This window comes from Dendropsophus ebraccatus, chromosome 2 (genome assembly GCF_027789765.1).
Source record: "Dendropsophus ebraccatus isolate aDenEbr1 chromosome 2, aDenEbr1.pat, whole genome shotgun sequence".
Lineage (NCBI taxonomy): Eukaryota > Metazoa > Chordata > Amphibia > Anura > Hylidae > Dendropsophus > Dendropsophus ebraccatus.
The window spans coordinates 166716895-166733833 of record NC_091455.1 but is presented as its reverse complement, the minus strand read 5'-3'; the positions used below and the strand labels follow the sequence as shown (position 1 = coordinate 166733833).

The following is a 16939-nucleotide window of genomic DNA, read 5'->3' as shown; positions in this document are numbered from 1 at the left end:
CACCCGGGTGGGTCACGAGCGGCCGGTGTCTTACGCCATGTGAATTTGGCCTTACTCTGGATCAACACTGCAAGATAATAGGCTAAATTGAATGGACACGTGTTTTTAGACTTACGAACTATGTTAGTACTATGTTACTATGTGTCTAACCTATAATAAATCTTTTATATTCATCATCACAAAAGTAGCAAGAAACATATTAAATTCCCAAATATTAACCAATATTATTAGGCAGCTTCCAGTGGAAAAATAAAACATAAAATTAATGCAGTAAGTTAATTATAGAAAAAAATCTTTTTTTCAGGCAAATCCCATAACATAGGAAGGATCCCGCGTCTTTGATTTGCATGTGTGCGCCTTCACATTTGTTTGATTGCCTGCTCACCCGCTGAACTATATCACACAGCCTATGTGAGAGATAGTAACAATGACTCCAGATTCCAGCGGGTTTATGTTTTTGTTCTCTGCATACTTTTTATGTGCGTTGTTCTCCAGACTTGGCACAGTGAACAGAACAGGTGTGAAAGAAATGTAGATTACAGTACACAACATTCAGTTCTCCAGGATTTCCCCGGCTGTGAATTATTGTTCATTGAATTGATTTGATGAGTAGGATGTTAAAATCCCATTTGAATTATGATTTTTAAGTATATTGGTTTTATTGCCTTTGACAAAATAAAGAAAAAGTATGATGGCATACACTTACCAAATGTAAAGCTTTGCTGTGATTTAATGTAGATGTGGCAGGATCAGAAGGCTATATATCTTTTAAGTCAATCATCTATTTTCCGTTTTGTCTCAAAGCCAATAGATAGTTTGGGGATATGATTTATGAATGAGGAATGTGTTAGTAAATAAATTACTATGAAAAAGAGCCAGGTATTTACTCATCGAAATTTGACAGAATCCTCCATTAAATGAACAAAAGCCCTATCTGAACAGGTTGGACATATAAAGTTATGGAAGCCCTCCCTATAGTCCTCAGCTGTCAGTATAATTGAAATTCTCTTCATATCCTAATGTATGCCTGACATAAAAAAAAAAAAATAGAGACAGCTGTATATGTGGAGGATAGAGAAAGAATATGCAAGGGGGTGAGAGAAAGGGAGAAGAGAATGGGAGAGAGCTGCATCCCCCTTTCTCCCTGTCTACTTTCATTATGTTAGAGTATGTTCACACTGAGGAATCCATGAGGATTCCATGAGGAATGGTTGATGAAAGTTTTCTGCTAGAAATTTCTTGCCTTTTCAGCTCTGGAAGAATTTGAACGGAATTCAAGTAGAATTCAAGCCCCATTGACTTCTATAGGATTCCCCTAGTGAAGTCCAGCCCAAGAAATTACATGTGAATTCTTTGGGTATGTGCACACTACGGAATACGCACAGAGACTTCAAGGGTATTACACCGCACGGTCTCTGCTTATGGTTCCGCCTGTCCCATAGACTTAATGATATTTGCCAGCGAATTCCGCTATCTGCCTAAAGAAATGACATGTCAGTTCGTTGAGCAGAAGGCGAAATTTGCCTGCATATATCATTCAGTGTATAGTACGGGCAGAACTTCAAGCGGAGGCCACGCAGCGGAATCTGCTTGAAGTCTCCGTGTGTATTCCGTTGTGTGTAAATATCCTTAGGGCAGAAAGGGGATCTGCGTAAGAAAATTCTGTAACAAAAATCTTCTGTGTGAACAACAGAGCGGAAATACCACATATATTTATAGATTTATAGAACTGAACGTATTTTATCTCCAGTCAGGACAGCTCATCATGGGCGCTAAGGCACAGAACTTGGCTGGTAAGTAAGGATGAAGTGAAAACGACTCCTATCGTTGACACAAACACTTTTTATCCTTAAAATGTCATGTATTACTCATAGGACCTTAAAGGGGTACTCTGGCGAAAATGTTTTTCTTTCAAATCAACTTGTTTCAGAAAGATATATAGATTTATAATTTACATATGTTTAAAAATCTCAAGTCTTCCCGTACTTATCAGCTGCTGTATGTCTAGGAGAAAGTGGTGCTCTCTGCTGACATCTCTGTCAGAGACAGGTACTGTCCAGAGCAGTAACAAATCCCCATAAAAAAACTTTCCTGCTCTGGACAGTTCTTGTCTCGGACAGAGGTGGCAGCAGAGAGCACTGTATCAGACTGAAAAGAAAACAAAATTTTCGGCAGGACATACAGCAGCTGATAAGTATGGGAAGACTTGACATTTTTAAATAGAAGTAAATGAAAAATCTATATAAAATTTCTGAAACCAGTTGCTCTGAAAGAAAAAAAACGTTTCGACGCATAACCCTTTTAATCGTTTTATTTCAGAAATAAATGTTTAAAAAAAAAATTTTGAGGTCCACAATAAAATAAAATGTGTCATTCTGAGAGATCAATAATCAGCAGCCAAGGAGTTCTGTACTGCAGCATTAATAGTTAGGAGATTATTGCCCCAGTTGGTCTCCTGAATTGAGGGGAATTACATACCTTTGATGCTATGGAGTATGACAGTACATGTGTGGCCATTTTATATAATGGGGGACAAAAGACCCCTTTAGACTCCCACTGATGTAACATTTATAGAAGATGCTATTAATGTCCCATACCTATGTGTAATAAAAACACAAAAATATAATAAAGGATGTACACCAACAAAACAGAACAGCACTTGATCATGTGCAAAGCTTTGAGTGAAAACACAATCAGGTTGTATTGCAGTTGCATAGTTTTTAACTGTACAGTAATGGAATTATTTCATTCCGGTATTGGAAACTGCTTGTGTGTCTTCATTCTTAGGGTGTGCTCTGCCCTCTTGTGTTCCTACTGCTCTCTTCTCTAACCTGCTTACATAATCTGCTCTGTGTCATCTATAGGAGGATATTCCTCTGAATATTCAGAACAGATTATGTACATAGGAGGTACAGCATCCATATGTGCTACATGTTTAACTACAACAAGTAGGATCAGCTTTATTGAAAGAAATAGCTATTGGAAGCCTTTTTATTTAACCCCGGAATTAAAGTGTCAATGTCAATTTTTTTTTCCTTTGCAAAAATAAATAATACAGGCGATTTTAAGAAACTTTGTAATTGGGTTTATTAGGCAAATATGCCAATATCTGCATTCAAAAAGCCTTTCCCCAGGTCTCCCCCCCCCCCCCCACCTCCTCCTCTCTCTCATTCACTGCACATTATCAGGAAATCTCAACCCTTTTACATCAGTTGAGCCCTGTCTGTTCTATGGAGAGGGGGGGGAGGAGGGAGAGTAGTCACCAGCAGAGAGCAGAGAACAAAGGATAACACAGTGGAACCTTTGTGAAAGCCAGTATTCAAAGGTCAGAGAGGTCAGTGCTGACTTCAGAGGAGATAGCCCAGTGATGTAGCTGTAAATTAACTGTTTGTTGTCCTGTTTTGGTGCCTCATCTCCCTCCACCCCACCACTTTAAGCAACACTGGAAAAAGACATTACAGTATATAACCCAATCAATATGGCTCCATAACTCAATCCAGATGTTCTTCATGCATACATGAGCTGTAAGAGGTATATTGGAATAGTAGTATGATATTCAGGGCAAAAAAAGCCTGTCAAAAGTGCACTGCATTCCATATATATACTACTTACGTAATATCACGATACCACCGCTTTACATTCTGACACCCTTTAGTTATATCCTATTTGTATCCAAATTGGAGAGATAAGCAACAACTGGAAAGCCCGCTATGCCATAGCATTGTGGTCACATGAGAGCAGAGGCCCTAAGTGTAAAAGGTGTTGTTCTTGCTGTCTTTTTCCCTGTCCTGCTTTTTGTTATAGGTGACAATGATGTGGTGATCTGGGTCCTAATGGGCAGTGGCAGTCAGTGACGTCACTTCATGGTATATGGGCAGATTAGCCGTGGTTGTACAGATGAAGCAGATGCTGATTGGTCAGCTGTTCTGAGCGGGAAAGGAGCGAGTCAACTTATACTCAGGCTCCGTGACCAGAAGCTCAATCATTACTCCACCTGGAAGCAGAGCCCCAACCTCCCTGCTCTTATAAGAATACCCCTTTGCTAAAGTCGCAGTGTTTTATTAAAGGGGGGTTATCACAGAGTAATCTCTGTGTACTGGATATTTTATGGACAATTGTTATAAATTTAATATTTATGAATTTAATAAATAGTTTATGATTATGGTGAAATAAAAGTAATCCTTAATAAAACACTGTGGCCTGTTTTCACCAATTAAGTATTGTGTTTTATTTAGTTATGGTAATGTTAAATAAGTGTTTACTAAGGTTATGAATGGGCCTTCTGTTTTCATGTCTAGTTCGTATAACACAGTGTGATTGTGAGACAAACAAGCCAATATAGTCCTATGTAATAGAGCTAGTGAGTAAGGGTTAGTTCCCACTGAGCAAAAGCAGCTGAATTTCTGCGCTGAAATTTCAGCCGTTAAAATAGGTGCACAGCTAATTTCCATTGTGTTGAATGGAAATTCTGCTCTGCAGTTCACACGATGGGATTTCCGCACTAAACTAATCCGCTTTAAGCCAGAATAATGAACATGTTCATTCTTCCGCTAGCGGAAGCCTATACAAACCAATGGGGCTCTGATTTTCAGTTTCAGCGCGGAATACAAGTGTATTCAGTGCGGAATACAAGCGGAATACAAGCGGAAATTACTCGCTGAATCAGCGCGGAAATGGGGAAAAGGGGGGGGAGGGGGATTCCAAGACAACCCAAAAGGAGTTACTGAAGGAGGTCCTACAGATTTGAACACTCCCACCTTTTGAATCACAGCAGCCATTTTATTCACTTGCAAGCAAGAGCAGCATCACCAATCTTTTGGGAAATGTGCGCACAGGAGAATCCAACTCTGCCTCGAATGAGGCTAAACCATGATCAAATGACAGTCCTCCTGGCAGTCACAGTCAAGGCTATTCGCCATCGGCGCCCCCGTCAGGTAATACTTTTTTGATATGTCCAGTCCCACAAGTGTCCTGCGACCCTATATCTATTTTTTCTAATTCGGGTCCAAATCTCTGTATAGCAACCCTATAAAATTTTTTCCCAATATGTGACATGGATAGTACTATATATTGTTTTTCAATGTTTCCAGGTTTGTTTTTTTCTATTTGCCCCCATCCCCCCATCAAATTCCGTACTACATAGTACTATATAGTACATTATATGCCTAGTTCCATAATTGCCCCACCCCGTATATATTTTTTTTATTATACACACGCTCATATTAACTCATCCCTGTGTTGAGATTTTTAGTTTCTGCACTGTAGCCCAATATGTATGATGGGTTGTAGTATTTTTTTTTTTAAATGCTTTCAAATTATTATTATTATTATTATTATTATTTTTTATGTTTTTTTTTCTTTTTATATATTTATAGGCCATCGCCAGAGCTCGGGGCCGACAGTTTTGGGTTCATCCCATAAATATGCTAAGAGAAAAACATGGACACATTGGTCAACTTTATGAAGAACTACGGCAGTAAGTAGCTAAAAGGATTTGTATAGCTGGTAATAGAATGTTGGGGAGATTTTCAAAACAGTTTTTTTTGAGTGCCTTCACACACACGAATCCGCAGCAGATTCACAGAGAAATCCGCGGCGGACCCAGTGTCAGTGCATCCCTATGAGAATACATACTCGCACGGGATTGACATCTTGCTGTGTGTATGTATGTTAACCCCCCGACCGCCGGAGCATACATCACCTCCTCCCCGCTTGCTTTGGCGGTTCCCGGCGTGCGCTGCCCCGCCGCAGCAAATGATTGCCTGAGCTGGATGTCCTGCTGAGAACCCCCGAAGCAAGCCAGAGGGGGGAGGAGGTGATGTATGCTCTTGGCGCCGGGGGGTTAATATACATACACACTGCGGGATGTCAATCCCACTGTGGGTATGTATTCTCATAGGGATGCACTGACACTGGATCCGCCACAGATTTCTCTACGGATCTGCTGCAGATCCGGTGTGTGTGAAGGCACACTTTTAAATCTAAAATTGGTTAAGTTGCCCCTAGCAACCAATCAAATTCCACCTTTCTTTTTTTGTTCAATCTTTGGACAAAAGTGGAATCTGATTGATTGCTATGGGAAACTGAGCCAGTTTGTAACAATTATCCCCCACCCCTGGTTTGTATATTATTATTTTTTTTATTTTTTTTTGTCTTTTAAGGTATCCTGAAAAATTTTATAATTTCACGAGGATGCCAATGGAGGCCTTTGATAAGCTGGTGGACATCTTGGGACCGTACATTCAACGGCAAAATACCAGGATGAAACAAGCCATCACTGCCAAAGACCGACTGCTGATCACGTTGCGGTGAGTTGTTTTTTTTCCCTATAAGCTAATGTATGTATCATGAGTCAACTTCCACTTTACCCTTTTATCTGAAATGTTATGTTTCAGAAAGCACCATTCATATTTTAAAATGTTGGTTTCTTAAACATGATTTATGTGATAAAAGGTAAAATGTGGGATGTCACATTTGGATTAGACACAAAAATTTTTTTTTTTTCTTACAGATTTCTCGCAACAGGGGAGAGTTTTGCATCGTTGCACCTCCAATTCCGAGTTGGTAAATCTACCATCTCTGGAATTGTGAGGTCAACATGCCGTGTGATTTGGGAGTACTTGCAACCCATTTCGATGCCCAGTCCTACTCAGGAGACATGGCTGCAGGCAGCAGCAGGCTTTCAGTCTGTGGCCAATTTCCCAAACTGCATAGGTGCCGTCGACGGTAAGCATGTACGTGTGCAGCAGCCACCGGCATCAGGATCACTATACTTCAACTACAAGAAGTATTTTTCAGTGGTCCTGATGGCGGTGGCTGATGCCTCGTACAAGTTTCTTGCTATCGACGTCGGCGCCTATGGAGGTACTGGGGACTCCCGAGTGCTGATGACATCGCAATTTGGGAGGGAAGTACTTCTCAATCAGGCGACTCTTCCTCCTCCAAGACCTCTTCCGGGTACCACGCGTCCAGTCCCCTTCGTTTTGGTATCGGATGAGGCTTTTCCGTTGATGACGAACCTGCTGCGCCCATACCCACAGAGGGGCCTGGATGCCCGGAGGAGGGTCTTCAACATGAGGCTGAGCCGGGCACGACACTTCGTGGAGTGCACCTTCGGGATCATGGCTGGTAAGTGGAGGGTCTTCACCAGTGCAATGCAGTTGGATGAGGCCACAGTTGACAGCGTCATTAAAGCTGCATGTGTGCTTCACAACTTTGTCCGTGACTATGAAAGTAGTCCGGACTTAGGGTTTGAGACACATGAAGCTTTGGATGACTCCACTGTCAACTGGGGCTCAGGACGGCCATCCAACCGTGCTGTACTGGTGAGAGAAACCTTCACGGACAACTTCATGTCCCCCAAAGGTGCTTTGCCCAGACAGTTTGGACAGCCTCAGTGATCAGCACTCGGCCTTTGGGAGTTATGGCTTGCACCCCAGCTTATCAAAGGACTCCATTGGCATCTCTTTTCCTGGCAATGGGATGCTGGAGCCTCCGTCCTCCCTCCAACCTGACCTCCTGGTTTGCCGCCATGATGCCGACATACTGCCAAACCACATGTAAGAACTGTTCTGTCCTTGCATTCTATTCCCCATCCCCCCTCTCTCTCTCTCTCTTTCTTTCTGTCTCTTTCTTTCTCTCTCTCTAGTTTATTACGTTATCTCTTTTATTTCTCAGGATTTGGTCTTTGATTTTGGGACTCCGTCCTCATTCCACCTTAACCTTCAGGTTTTCCGCCATGATGCCCACTTACTGGCAAACCACATGTAAGTACTGTTCTGTCCTGGCATTCTATTCCCCATCCCCCCTCTCTCTTTCTTTCTCTCTGTCTTTCTTTATCTCTCTCTAGTTTATTATGTTATCTCTTTTATTTCTCAGGATTTGGTCTTTGATTTTGGGACTCCGTCCTCATTCCACCTTAACCTTCAGGTTTTCCGCCATGACGCCCACTTACTGGCAAACCACATGTAAGTACTGTTTTGTCCTGGCATTCTATTCCCCATCCCCCCTCTCTCTCTCTCTTTCTTTCTGTCTCTTTCTTTCTCTCTCTCTAGTTTATTACATTATTTCTTTTATTTCTCAGGATTTGGTCTTTGATTTTGGGACTCCGTCCTCATTCCACCTTAACCTTCAGGTTCCCCCCCCCCCCCCCCCCGTCTCTCTCTCTGTATTTTTCAGGCTTTGGTCTTTTGGGGTCCTTCATTGGCTCCCGCCTTGGGCACCACTGTGCACAACATTCCGATTTTTCTGCAGCTGACTCTGAGGAAGCAACCCAGGCCCAGCAACTGGAAAAGAAAGTTTGAACTGTTGAAAAATAAATATTTTATGTTATAAATCATGTGTCCTTGTCTTTTGCCAAAAATGTATGCTTATCTGTATGATAGTAGAGTAGAGTAATGATAGTAGAGTAGAGTAATGATCTTGTTGATTACGGCTTGTTGGATGACCACCTAGGGCCCTACATTGATTGATAATTGGCTGAATGTCACCGATTATCGCTCCTTTAATAGGGATATTAATCATCTAGGCTGGAGCCTTTACAGGCCAGAGACTTCATTCTCCCCAGCAGAATTGGTTCTGCTGGCAAGAATGAAGCCTCTGGCCTGTGATAACTACATTACTTGTGGGCACCCCAGCCTGCCACTCTGGCTCCCCGATGCCCCATCCCAGACATCTGGGAGACAGAGTGGCAGGCTGGAGTGCCCCCAGGTAATATATTATTGCCTGGAGGCTTCATTCTCCCCAGCAGAATTGGTTCTGCTGGCAAGAATGAAGCCTCTGGCCTGTGATAACTACATTACTTGTGGGCACTCCAGCCTGCCACTCTGGCTCCCCGATGCCCCATCCCAGACATCTGGGAGACAGAGTGGCAGGCTGGGGTGCCCCCAGGTAATATATTATTGCCTGGAGGCTTCATTCTCCCCAGCAGAATTGGTTCTGCTGGCAAGAATGAAGCCTCTGGCCTGTGATAACTACATTACTTGTGGGCACTCCAGCCTGCCACTTTGGCTCCCAGATGTCCCACCCCAGCCACTGGATGTCTGGGATGGGGCATCTGGGAGCTAGAGTGGCAGGCAGGAGTGCCCCCAGGTAATGTATGTAGTTATAAGAATAAAGAAATTGGAGACGACACAGTTTTTTTTTTTTTTTTTTTATAAAGTAAAATACAAAACAAACCCCAACACCCCCCAACAGCCACCTACCCATTGAAGAATAACCAAAGGCAGGCAAGCAAGTAAGCACACAAACAAGAAAACTAGGAATGGTCTGAACCTGGTTCGGACGGTGTTCGTACGAACCGAACTCTCCGCAATGATTCCCGCTGTCTGCCCGCTCCGTGCAGCGGGCGGATCCATCGGGAGGAACACCTGAAAAACTGGGATACAGCCATAGCCATAGGCTGTATCCCAGTTTTCCAGGCGGTCCTCCCGCTGTATCCGCCTGCTGCACGGAGCGGGCAGACAGCGGGAATCCGATGCCGAGCGTTCGGGTTCAGCCGAACCCGAACCTCGGCTGGTTAGGACCATCCCTAAAGAAAACTAGGGACCAGAATACATGGCATCACCATGGCCACTCTGAGGCAGACTGCTGGTAGGCAGATGGTACTGCTGCTGCTGGTGGTATACTGGGGGCATTGGTGGCAGTGAAACATGCGACTGCACTTCCGTTTGTGCCCCATTGTCTTTTTGTCCCGGTCTGTGGCCCGCAATGATCTTTAGTTGTTTAATAAACTCCTCCACTGGTGGTAATTGCTCGGTCAACTCAAAAACTGTTGCCATGGCATGGCAAAATGCCCTGAAATCCCCAGAGGCCTGGGGACGCATCCGGCGACAGCTGGATGCCATGCCCGCTCCAAAGTTATCAAACTCATCTTTGTTATCGACCCTCTGAATCATGGCTAAGGCATGAGCTTCCACATCAAGTTCCCTATCTGTGGTTCGGGAGGTTCTTTGAGTTCGCCGAGCAATTTGGGGCAGACGGCGTGGAGGGCGAGCGGGTGTGGCAAAAGTGGTGGTGGTAGAGGGAGGTTCAGCAGCTGTGGTTGCAGTGGTGGGGGTAGAGGGAGGTTCAGCAGCTGTGGTTGCAGTGGTGGGGGTAAAGGGAGGTTCAGCAGCTGTGGTTGCAGTGGTGGTACTGGAGGTGCTGGTGGTTGTGGAGACTCTGGAAGGGGTCTCAATGTCCATCAAACTGCGTGCTGGACCAGACTCCTCCTCTGCTGTATCCTCCAGTGTTTGCTGCTGCTCCTCCTGCTGCTGCCTGCCATAGTTTCCCTCCGTTCTTTAAAAACAAAATATATGTTAGGTCAAATAATGTAAAAAGGATTATATATTTGGGTAAAAAAAAAACACTTACCTGCGCACATTTTTGCTGGTAATAAGGAAACAAAGGGAATCTGCATAGGGTATGGCCTTTTTTTTTAGCTGGGGAGGATCCACTTTTCTCTTAGCAAAAAAGTCTCTGATTTCCATCGGGTTCGCACATTTTTTTCTGTGGGAAAAAAATTACAATAAGATTAATAGAACAAATAGATAAAATAAATAAATAAATAAAAGAATTACCAATTTCCATCTGTTCATCGCGTTCTAAGTCATCAAACTCTTCAAACAGTGCCTCGGATACCTCCCTCCATAGTTTTTGCTTTATGAACCTGTGCTGTATCCTTTACTGCTTTTATCCCAAAGTTGTGGTCGGCTCTGCACCTGAAACCAAGAAATAAAGAAAAAATAAGGCTAAAAAAACAAAAAAACTAAAATTACTTGACAGTCGGACAGTCAGCTTTTTGTTTGTGGGTCCCTGTGGTGCACCTGCTGGAGGTGATACCAGGGGCCCACAAGCAAGAAATGACAAAAGATGTATGGTACAGTGTCAGCATGCACACACACAGCATATGACCAATTGCACGAGCTTTTTGTTTGTTTGTGGGTCCCTGTGGTGCACCTGCTGGAGGTGATACCAGGGGCCCACAAGCAAGAAATGACAACAGATGTGATGGTACAGTGTCAGCATGCACACACACAGCATATGACCAATTGCATGAGCTTTTTGTTTGTGGGTCCCTGTGGTGCACCTACTGGAGGTGATACCAGGGGCCCACAAGCAAGAAAAGACAACAGATGTGATGGTACAGTGTCAGCATGCACACACACAGCATATGACCAATTGCATGAGCTTTTTGTTTGTGGGTCCCTGTGGTGCACCTACTGGAGGTGATACCAGGGGCCCACAAGCAAGAAATGACTATGTCAGCATGCACACAGTATATGACTACAGCAAAAAAGTTTCCAAAAAAAACATACATACATACACTACCTCAAATATTAGTGCATCTCCATCAATCACAAAGCGGTGATGTTTTGCCATGTCTGCTCAGCTCCTTCTCCTCTGGCAGCTCTGAGGTGATCGGTTCTAGAAAATTCTGGTATAGTCTAGTCGTCTGCAAAGTTTTCAACATTTTGTTGTTGGCACCTCCCTCTATTTACTCGCTGAATACTCGCTGAATTTCAGCTCTGATTTAGCGCTGAATGCATGGGGAATCAGTGCAGATTCCTCGAGTATTCCACGCTGAATTTGTCAAGAGCTGATTACAAGCTGAACACTTTCCTAGTGTAATACGCAGGGATTCCACTTACATTCTGCTTATATTCTGCGCGGAATTCAGCGTCAGTTGATTTCAGACGGAAATATTTCCTTGCGTAATCCGCCCCTTTTGCTCAGTGTGAACGAGCCCTAAATGATTGTTTGTTGGTTGATTGTGCCGTTGATCATCCCTAAAAGAGAAGGTTGCAATATGGATTAAATTGATCAGTTCTAAAGTTGATAGAATAATGCTAATAAAATCAGTAGTATTACCTAAACTATTATATCTTTTCAATTCCTCCCTAGTTTGGATTAATGAAGCTTCTTTTAAGAAGATGGAACAACTACTAAACAGACTAATCTGGGGAAGGAAAAGAGTACGAGTCCGCCTTAGAAATGAATGGTGGATTTGGGGTACCAGATCTCAAATTTTACTTTTACTTTGCCCAATTATATCTATGGTGGGAGGGAGAGAATGTTCCATTCCTTCAATGGGTGTTAAAGGGGTTATCCAGTGTGGGGGCACTTTTTTTGGGGGACCGGGCAGGAGGTGGCTGAAATAAAAGACGTCCACTCACCTCCCCGGTTCCAGCGGCGGGTCACTCATCGCGGCGCTCCGGTCCCCGGTTCCCGGCCGCTTCCTGGTGTCTGACTCCACCTGAGACGCTACGTCTCAGGGCCGCTCAGCCACTCAGTGAAGGAGGCGGGATCCGTTTGAAGTCCGCTCGGATCCCGCCTCCTTCACTGAGTGGCTTCTGACCGGGATATCTCCGTCCCGGGACCGGCTCCGGCAGCGGGACTCGGCGGGATGAGGTACGTATAAGGGGATCTAACTGGGGTCGGGAGCCTGTCACCCCGGCACGGGGGGTGACAGGTCCTCTTTAAGTCTATTGGCAATGGAAAACAGGAAAAGGGGATTATCAAGAATTTATTCTAAGATGAGAGATTATGTATATAAAGATATGCCAATAAAGAAGTGACTTGGGTAAATTCTCGGAGAAAGAATGGCATAGAATTGTGCAAAATATTAAGTTAGTCTCCGTAAATAGTAACCACCAAATGATACAGTTTAAGGCTATGTTCACACTATGTATCTGTGCGGCTGTATTTCGTTGTTCAATAATTAAATTTAAACGAATCCATCATTTTGCAATTAAATATACTGTTAAAATAAATATATATATAAATAAATGTATATTTATATATATATTTATTTTTTTACAGTATATTTAATTGCACAATGATGGATTCGTTAGAATTAAATTATTGAACAACGAAACTGATTTTATTACAACAAAAATGTGTTTTATTAATTAAATATTAATTAGTACAGGAAGCTCCATTAAGCCGTTAATTCATATTCCTGGTAAATAGAGCTTTCTGTACTAATCATCACTTTACTTTAATTAAAACATCAAATGTTTCTTCTAATTATGTTATCACAATAGCATTATTAGAAGAAACATTTTGAATTATATGTGCGCTCAGCTGATTGGCTGATCGGCTCAGCGCACATATAAAGAGCCGGTCCGCAGTACAGTGACTTCATTGTGCTGCGGACCAGCGAAGAGGACACATCGGGGTGAGTATAAAGCTCTCCCCACCCCCTCCCCAGCACTGCACCCATCCCAGTAAGGAAGGGGGGTCCCTTAACCCCTTCCTTGCTGGGATGGGTGCAGTCTGACCCCCAAGGGGTTAAGGGGGATGCAATACATCCTCCCTTAACCCCTTGGGGGCCAGACTGTAAGCAGCGATCTGTAAAGATGCTGCATACTGTAAGGTGCACAACACCGCTCACAATGATGGGTGTTGTGCTCCTGTTTGTGTGTTTTTTGTGTGTTTCTCCCTTTTTGTTTTTCAGATATCGGTATCCTGTGGATTACATCGGATTCGGTGGACTACGTCGATGACCAGCGGTTGTTTGGTGTTTTTTTTTTTAATAAAATGGTCAATGAGGGGTGTGGGGGTGTTTTTATTTGAATAAAAAATGTTTTCCCACTTGTGTCTTTATTTCTTTACTTTATAGACTTAGTAGTGGAAGCCGTCTAATAGACGGAATCCATCACTAAGTCAGGGCCTAGTGTTGTATAGTGGTACTAGGGGCCTAGTGTTGTAGCTGGTATAAAATGGCTAAGATTACCCCCCCCCCCATTATTACCCCAGTACCCAATGCCACCAAGGGTACTGGGAAGAGCCGGGTGCCAGTGGTCCCGGAGCGTCAAAATTGGCGCTCCTGGACTGGGGCGACAGCAGACTGGTAAGATTTAGGCTGGGGAGGGCCTAAACCAATGGCTCTTCCCACCCTGGTGTTACCAGGCTGCTGTCGCTTGGTTTTTAACCCGGCTGGTTATAAACATAGAGGGACCCTATGCGTTTTTTTTTAAGTGAAATTTTTTTTTTAATTCAAATAAAAACACCCCCACACCGCTAATTGACCATTTTATTTAAAAAAAACACCAAACAACCGCTGGTCATCGACGTAGTCCACCGAATCCAACGTAATCCACACGTGACCCCCCTTCCTTGCTGGGATGGGTGCAGTGCTGGGGAGGGGGTGGGGAGAGCTGTATACTCACTCCAATGTGTCCTCTTCGCTGGTCCGCAGCACAATGAAGTCACTGTACTGCGGACCGGCTCTTTATATGTGCGCTCAGCCAATCAGCTGAGCGCACATATAATTCAAAATGTTTCTTCTAATAATGCTATTGTGCTAACATAATTAAAAGAAACATTTGATGTTTTAATTAAAGTAAAGTATTGATTAGTACAGAATGCTCTATTACCGGGAATATGAATTAACGGCTTAATGGAGCTTCCTGTACTAATTAATATTTAATTAATAAAACACATTTTTGTTGTAATAAAATCAGTTTCGCTGTTCAATAATTTTATTTAAACGAATCCATCATTGTGCAATTAAATATACTGTCAAAAAATAAATATATATATAAATATACATTTATTTATATATATATATATATATATATATTTATTTTAACAGTATATTTAATTGCTAAATAATGGATTCGTTTAAATTTAAGTATTGAACAACGAAAGGGACTTTATTACAACGAAAATGTGTTTTATTAATTAAATATATTAAGCATGAAAGGCATCGGCATTACTGCATAGGATCGCAAACCCCGGTAATAGCGATTCCTGTAAACTGTTTCCCTGCTTTCCCAGATGCATCCAGAGGTGTTTGCATCACTTTCTAAAGATTTTATTGGTTATTTTTAGTTGAACCAGATTTCCAAGTAAATGACCGTATGTTTTCAGCCGCATGTCTATTTTTTCCCACGGCCATAGTTTCAGCCGCACATTTCCAGCCACGTAAAAAATACAGCCGCACAAATACATAGTGTGAACATAGCCTAAGGCTGGGTTCACACTACGTATATTTCAGTCAGTATATGTATATTTCAGTCAGTATATTTCAGTCAGTATTGCAACCAAAACCAGGAGTGGATTAAAAACACAGAAAGGATCTGTTCACACAATGTTGAAATTGAGTGGATGGCCGCCATATAACAGTAAATTACTGCCATTATTTCAATATAACAGCCGTTGTTCTAAAATAACAGCAAATATTTTCCATTAAATGGCGGCCATCCACTCAATTTCAACATTGTGTGAACAGATCCTTTCTGTGTTTTTTCAATCCACTCCTGGTTTTGGTTGCAATACTGACTGAAATATACATATACTGACTGAAATATACATATACTGACTGAAATATACGTAGTGTGAACATAGCCTTATATTGTTAACAGATTATATTATACCCCCTCTTTCCTAGCTAAAATAAAAAAGAGAGATTTGAGAGATGTGAAGGAAGCCCGGGTAAGAGATTATTGAAGTGCAGTGATAGAGGAAATAGTAAAAGAAGTCCAACTTGAGGTACCCTTTACACCAGGTTTAGTGTTGCTGGGGGAGGATTCCCAAATAAAAAGGAAAAAAGATAGAACGAGATTAAATAAACTAGTCTTTATAGCAAGACTGCAAGTGGTTAAGAATTGGATATCCCCTAATACTCTGAGTGTGGCAAGCTGGAGGGAAGCTTGCAAGTTATATGGAAGTTTTGAAAAAAGAGAGAAGGTAAATAGATAGGCCCAGTTAGTTAGGAAAAATAAAGAGGAAGTACTGATGAAACATTTGTATTTAATAATGTATTCAATCTATGTATTATAATGACATTTGCTCGGGGAGAGGGAGGGGGGAGGACTATCTGGGGAGGTAAGGGGTTGAACTCGGAATATTTATATTGATGTTATTATTGATGGAAATAAATAAATAAAGACGATTAAATAAGAAAAAAAAGGTTATGAATGGGCCTTCTGTTTTCATGTCTAGTTCGTATAACACAGTGTGATTATGAGACAAACAAGCCAATATAGTCCTATGTAATAGGGCTAGTGAGTAAATGATTGTTTGTCGGTTGATCATGCCATTTTGACGTGCCAAACAATCATCAGCATCAGCACTCAGCTGCACATCTCACAGTGTAATATGCGATCTTGCAGCTGAAGGCTGATTGCCAGAAAGGGCTACATGACGCAATGAGGCTTGTTTGGGTGCTCTATATACTACTCCTGAGCCTTGAGCAGGATGAGGGATGAGTGATATATCTCGTGTTCCCTATTAAACATACTAGGATGGGCCATTGAGGAGTCTGTGAGTCCTTAGAGGCATGGGCTCCTAAAGTGGTACTTGTCACAGTAACATCCACATGAATGCCCAACTACAAGGTTTACCCAGAGCATCACTGTCTTTATCAGCTTGTCCTCTTCTCATAGTGTATTCTGGTGTTAAAACTTCCCCAGGGACACATTTGTACCTAGAAAATGTCATTCCTCAGGGCAGTCCACCTTCCCACACTGCTCATGCGCCCATTGTAGGCACTTTTGGGCGTGGACAGATGTCAGTGAGGACACCTGGACCAGTCTACAGCTACACAGCCACTACACAGCAAGACATGAAGCAATGCAACCCCTTTCTATCACAGCCAGCATTAATTGTTTATTAGCAGTGTGTATTACTGTCAGTGGTGGATTAAAATGTGGCTGCCTGGGGCTATACTGGGTGCCATCTACTAAAGGGGGGCCTACACAGGGCACCATCTACTTAAAGAGACTCTCTCAGCAGGTCAGCTGAACAGAATGATGTATCACTTAGGCCCCCTTCACACGTCCTTCACACGACGGATTTCCGGACCCATACACTTTAATTAGTCACGGACACCCTTCCGGATTTTTCCGGAAGGGTGTCCGTTCCGGAAAATAGATCCGGAAAAATAGGACATGTCCTATTTTTATCTGGAATTCCGGCCCGGACGCTCCCATAGAAGTCTATGGGAGCGCCG

General features: G+C 42.7%; 2 protein-coding genes across 2 annotated transcripts; one reads left to right on the top strand and one right to left on the bottom strand.

The window, feature by feature from the left end:
• Window positions 1-4823: 4823 nt before the first annotated feature.
• LOC138784196 (uncharacterized) lies at window positions 4824-7400 on the top strand. The gene is made up of 4 exons (XM_069959706.1): window positions 4824-4934; window positions 5376-5476; window positions 6162-6308; window positions 6512-7400. The coding sequence occupies exons 1-4, from the start codon at window positions 4824-4826 to the stop codon at window positions 7398-7400; spliced, it is 1248 nt and encodes a 415-aa protein (XP_069815807.1).
• A 2139-nt stretch (window positions 7401-9539) lies between these two features.
• LOC138784195 (rho GTPase-activating protein gacII-like) lies at window positions 9540-10422 on the bottom strand. The gene is made up of 2 exons (XM_069959705.1): window positions 10354-10422; window positions 9540-10278 (listed from the first exon to the last, which is right to left on the bottom strand). The coding sequence occupies exon 2, from the start codon at window positions 10182-10184 to the stop codon at window positions 9540-9542; it is 645 nt and encodes a 214-aa protein (XP_069815806.1). The 5' UTR covers window positions 10185-10278; window positions 10354-10422.
• Between the last annotated feature and the right edge of the window lie 6517 nt (window positions 10423-16939).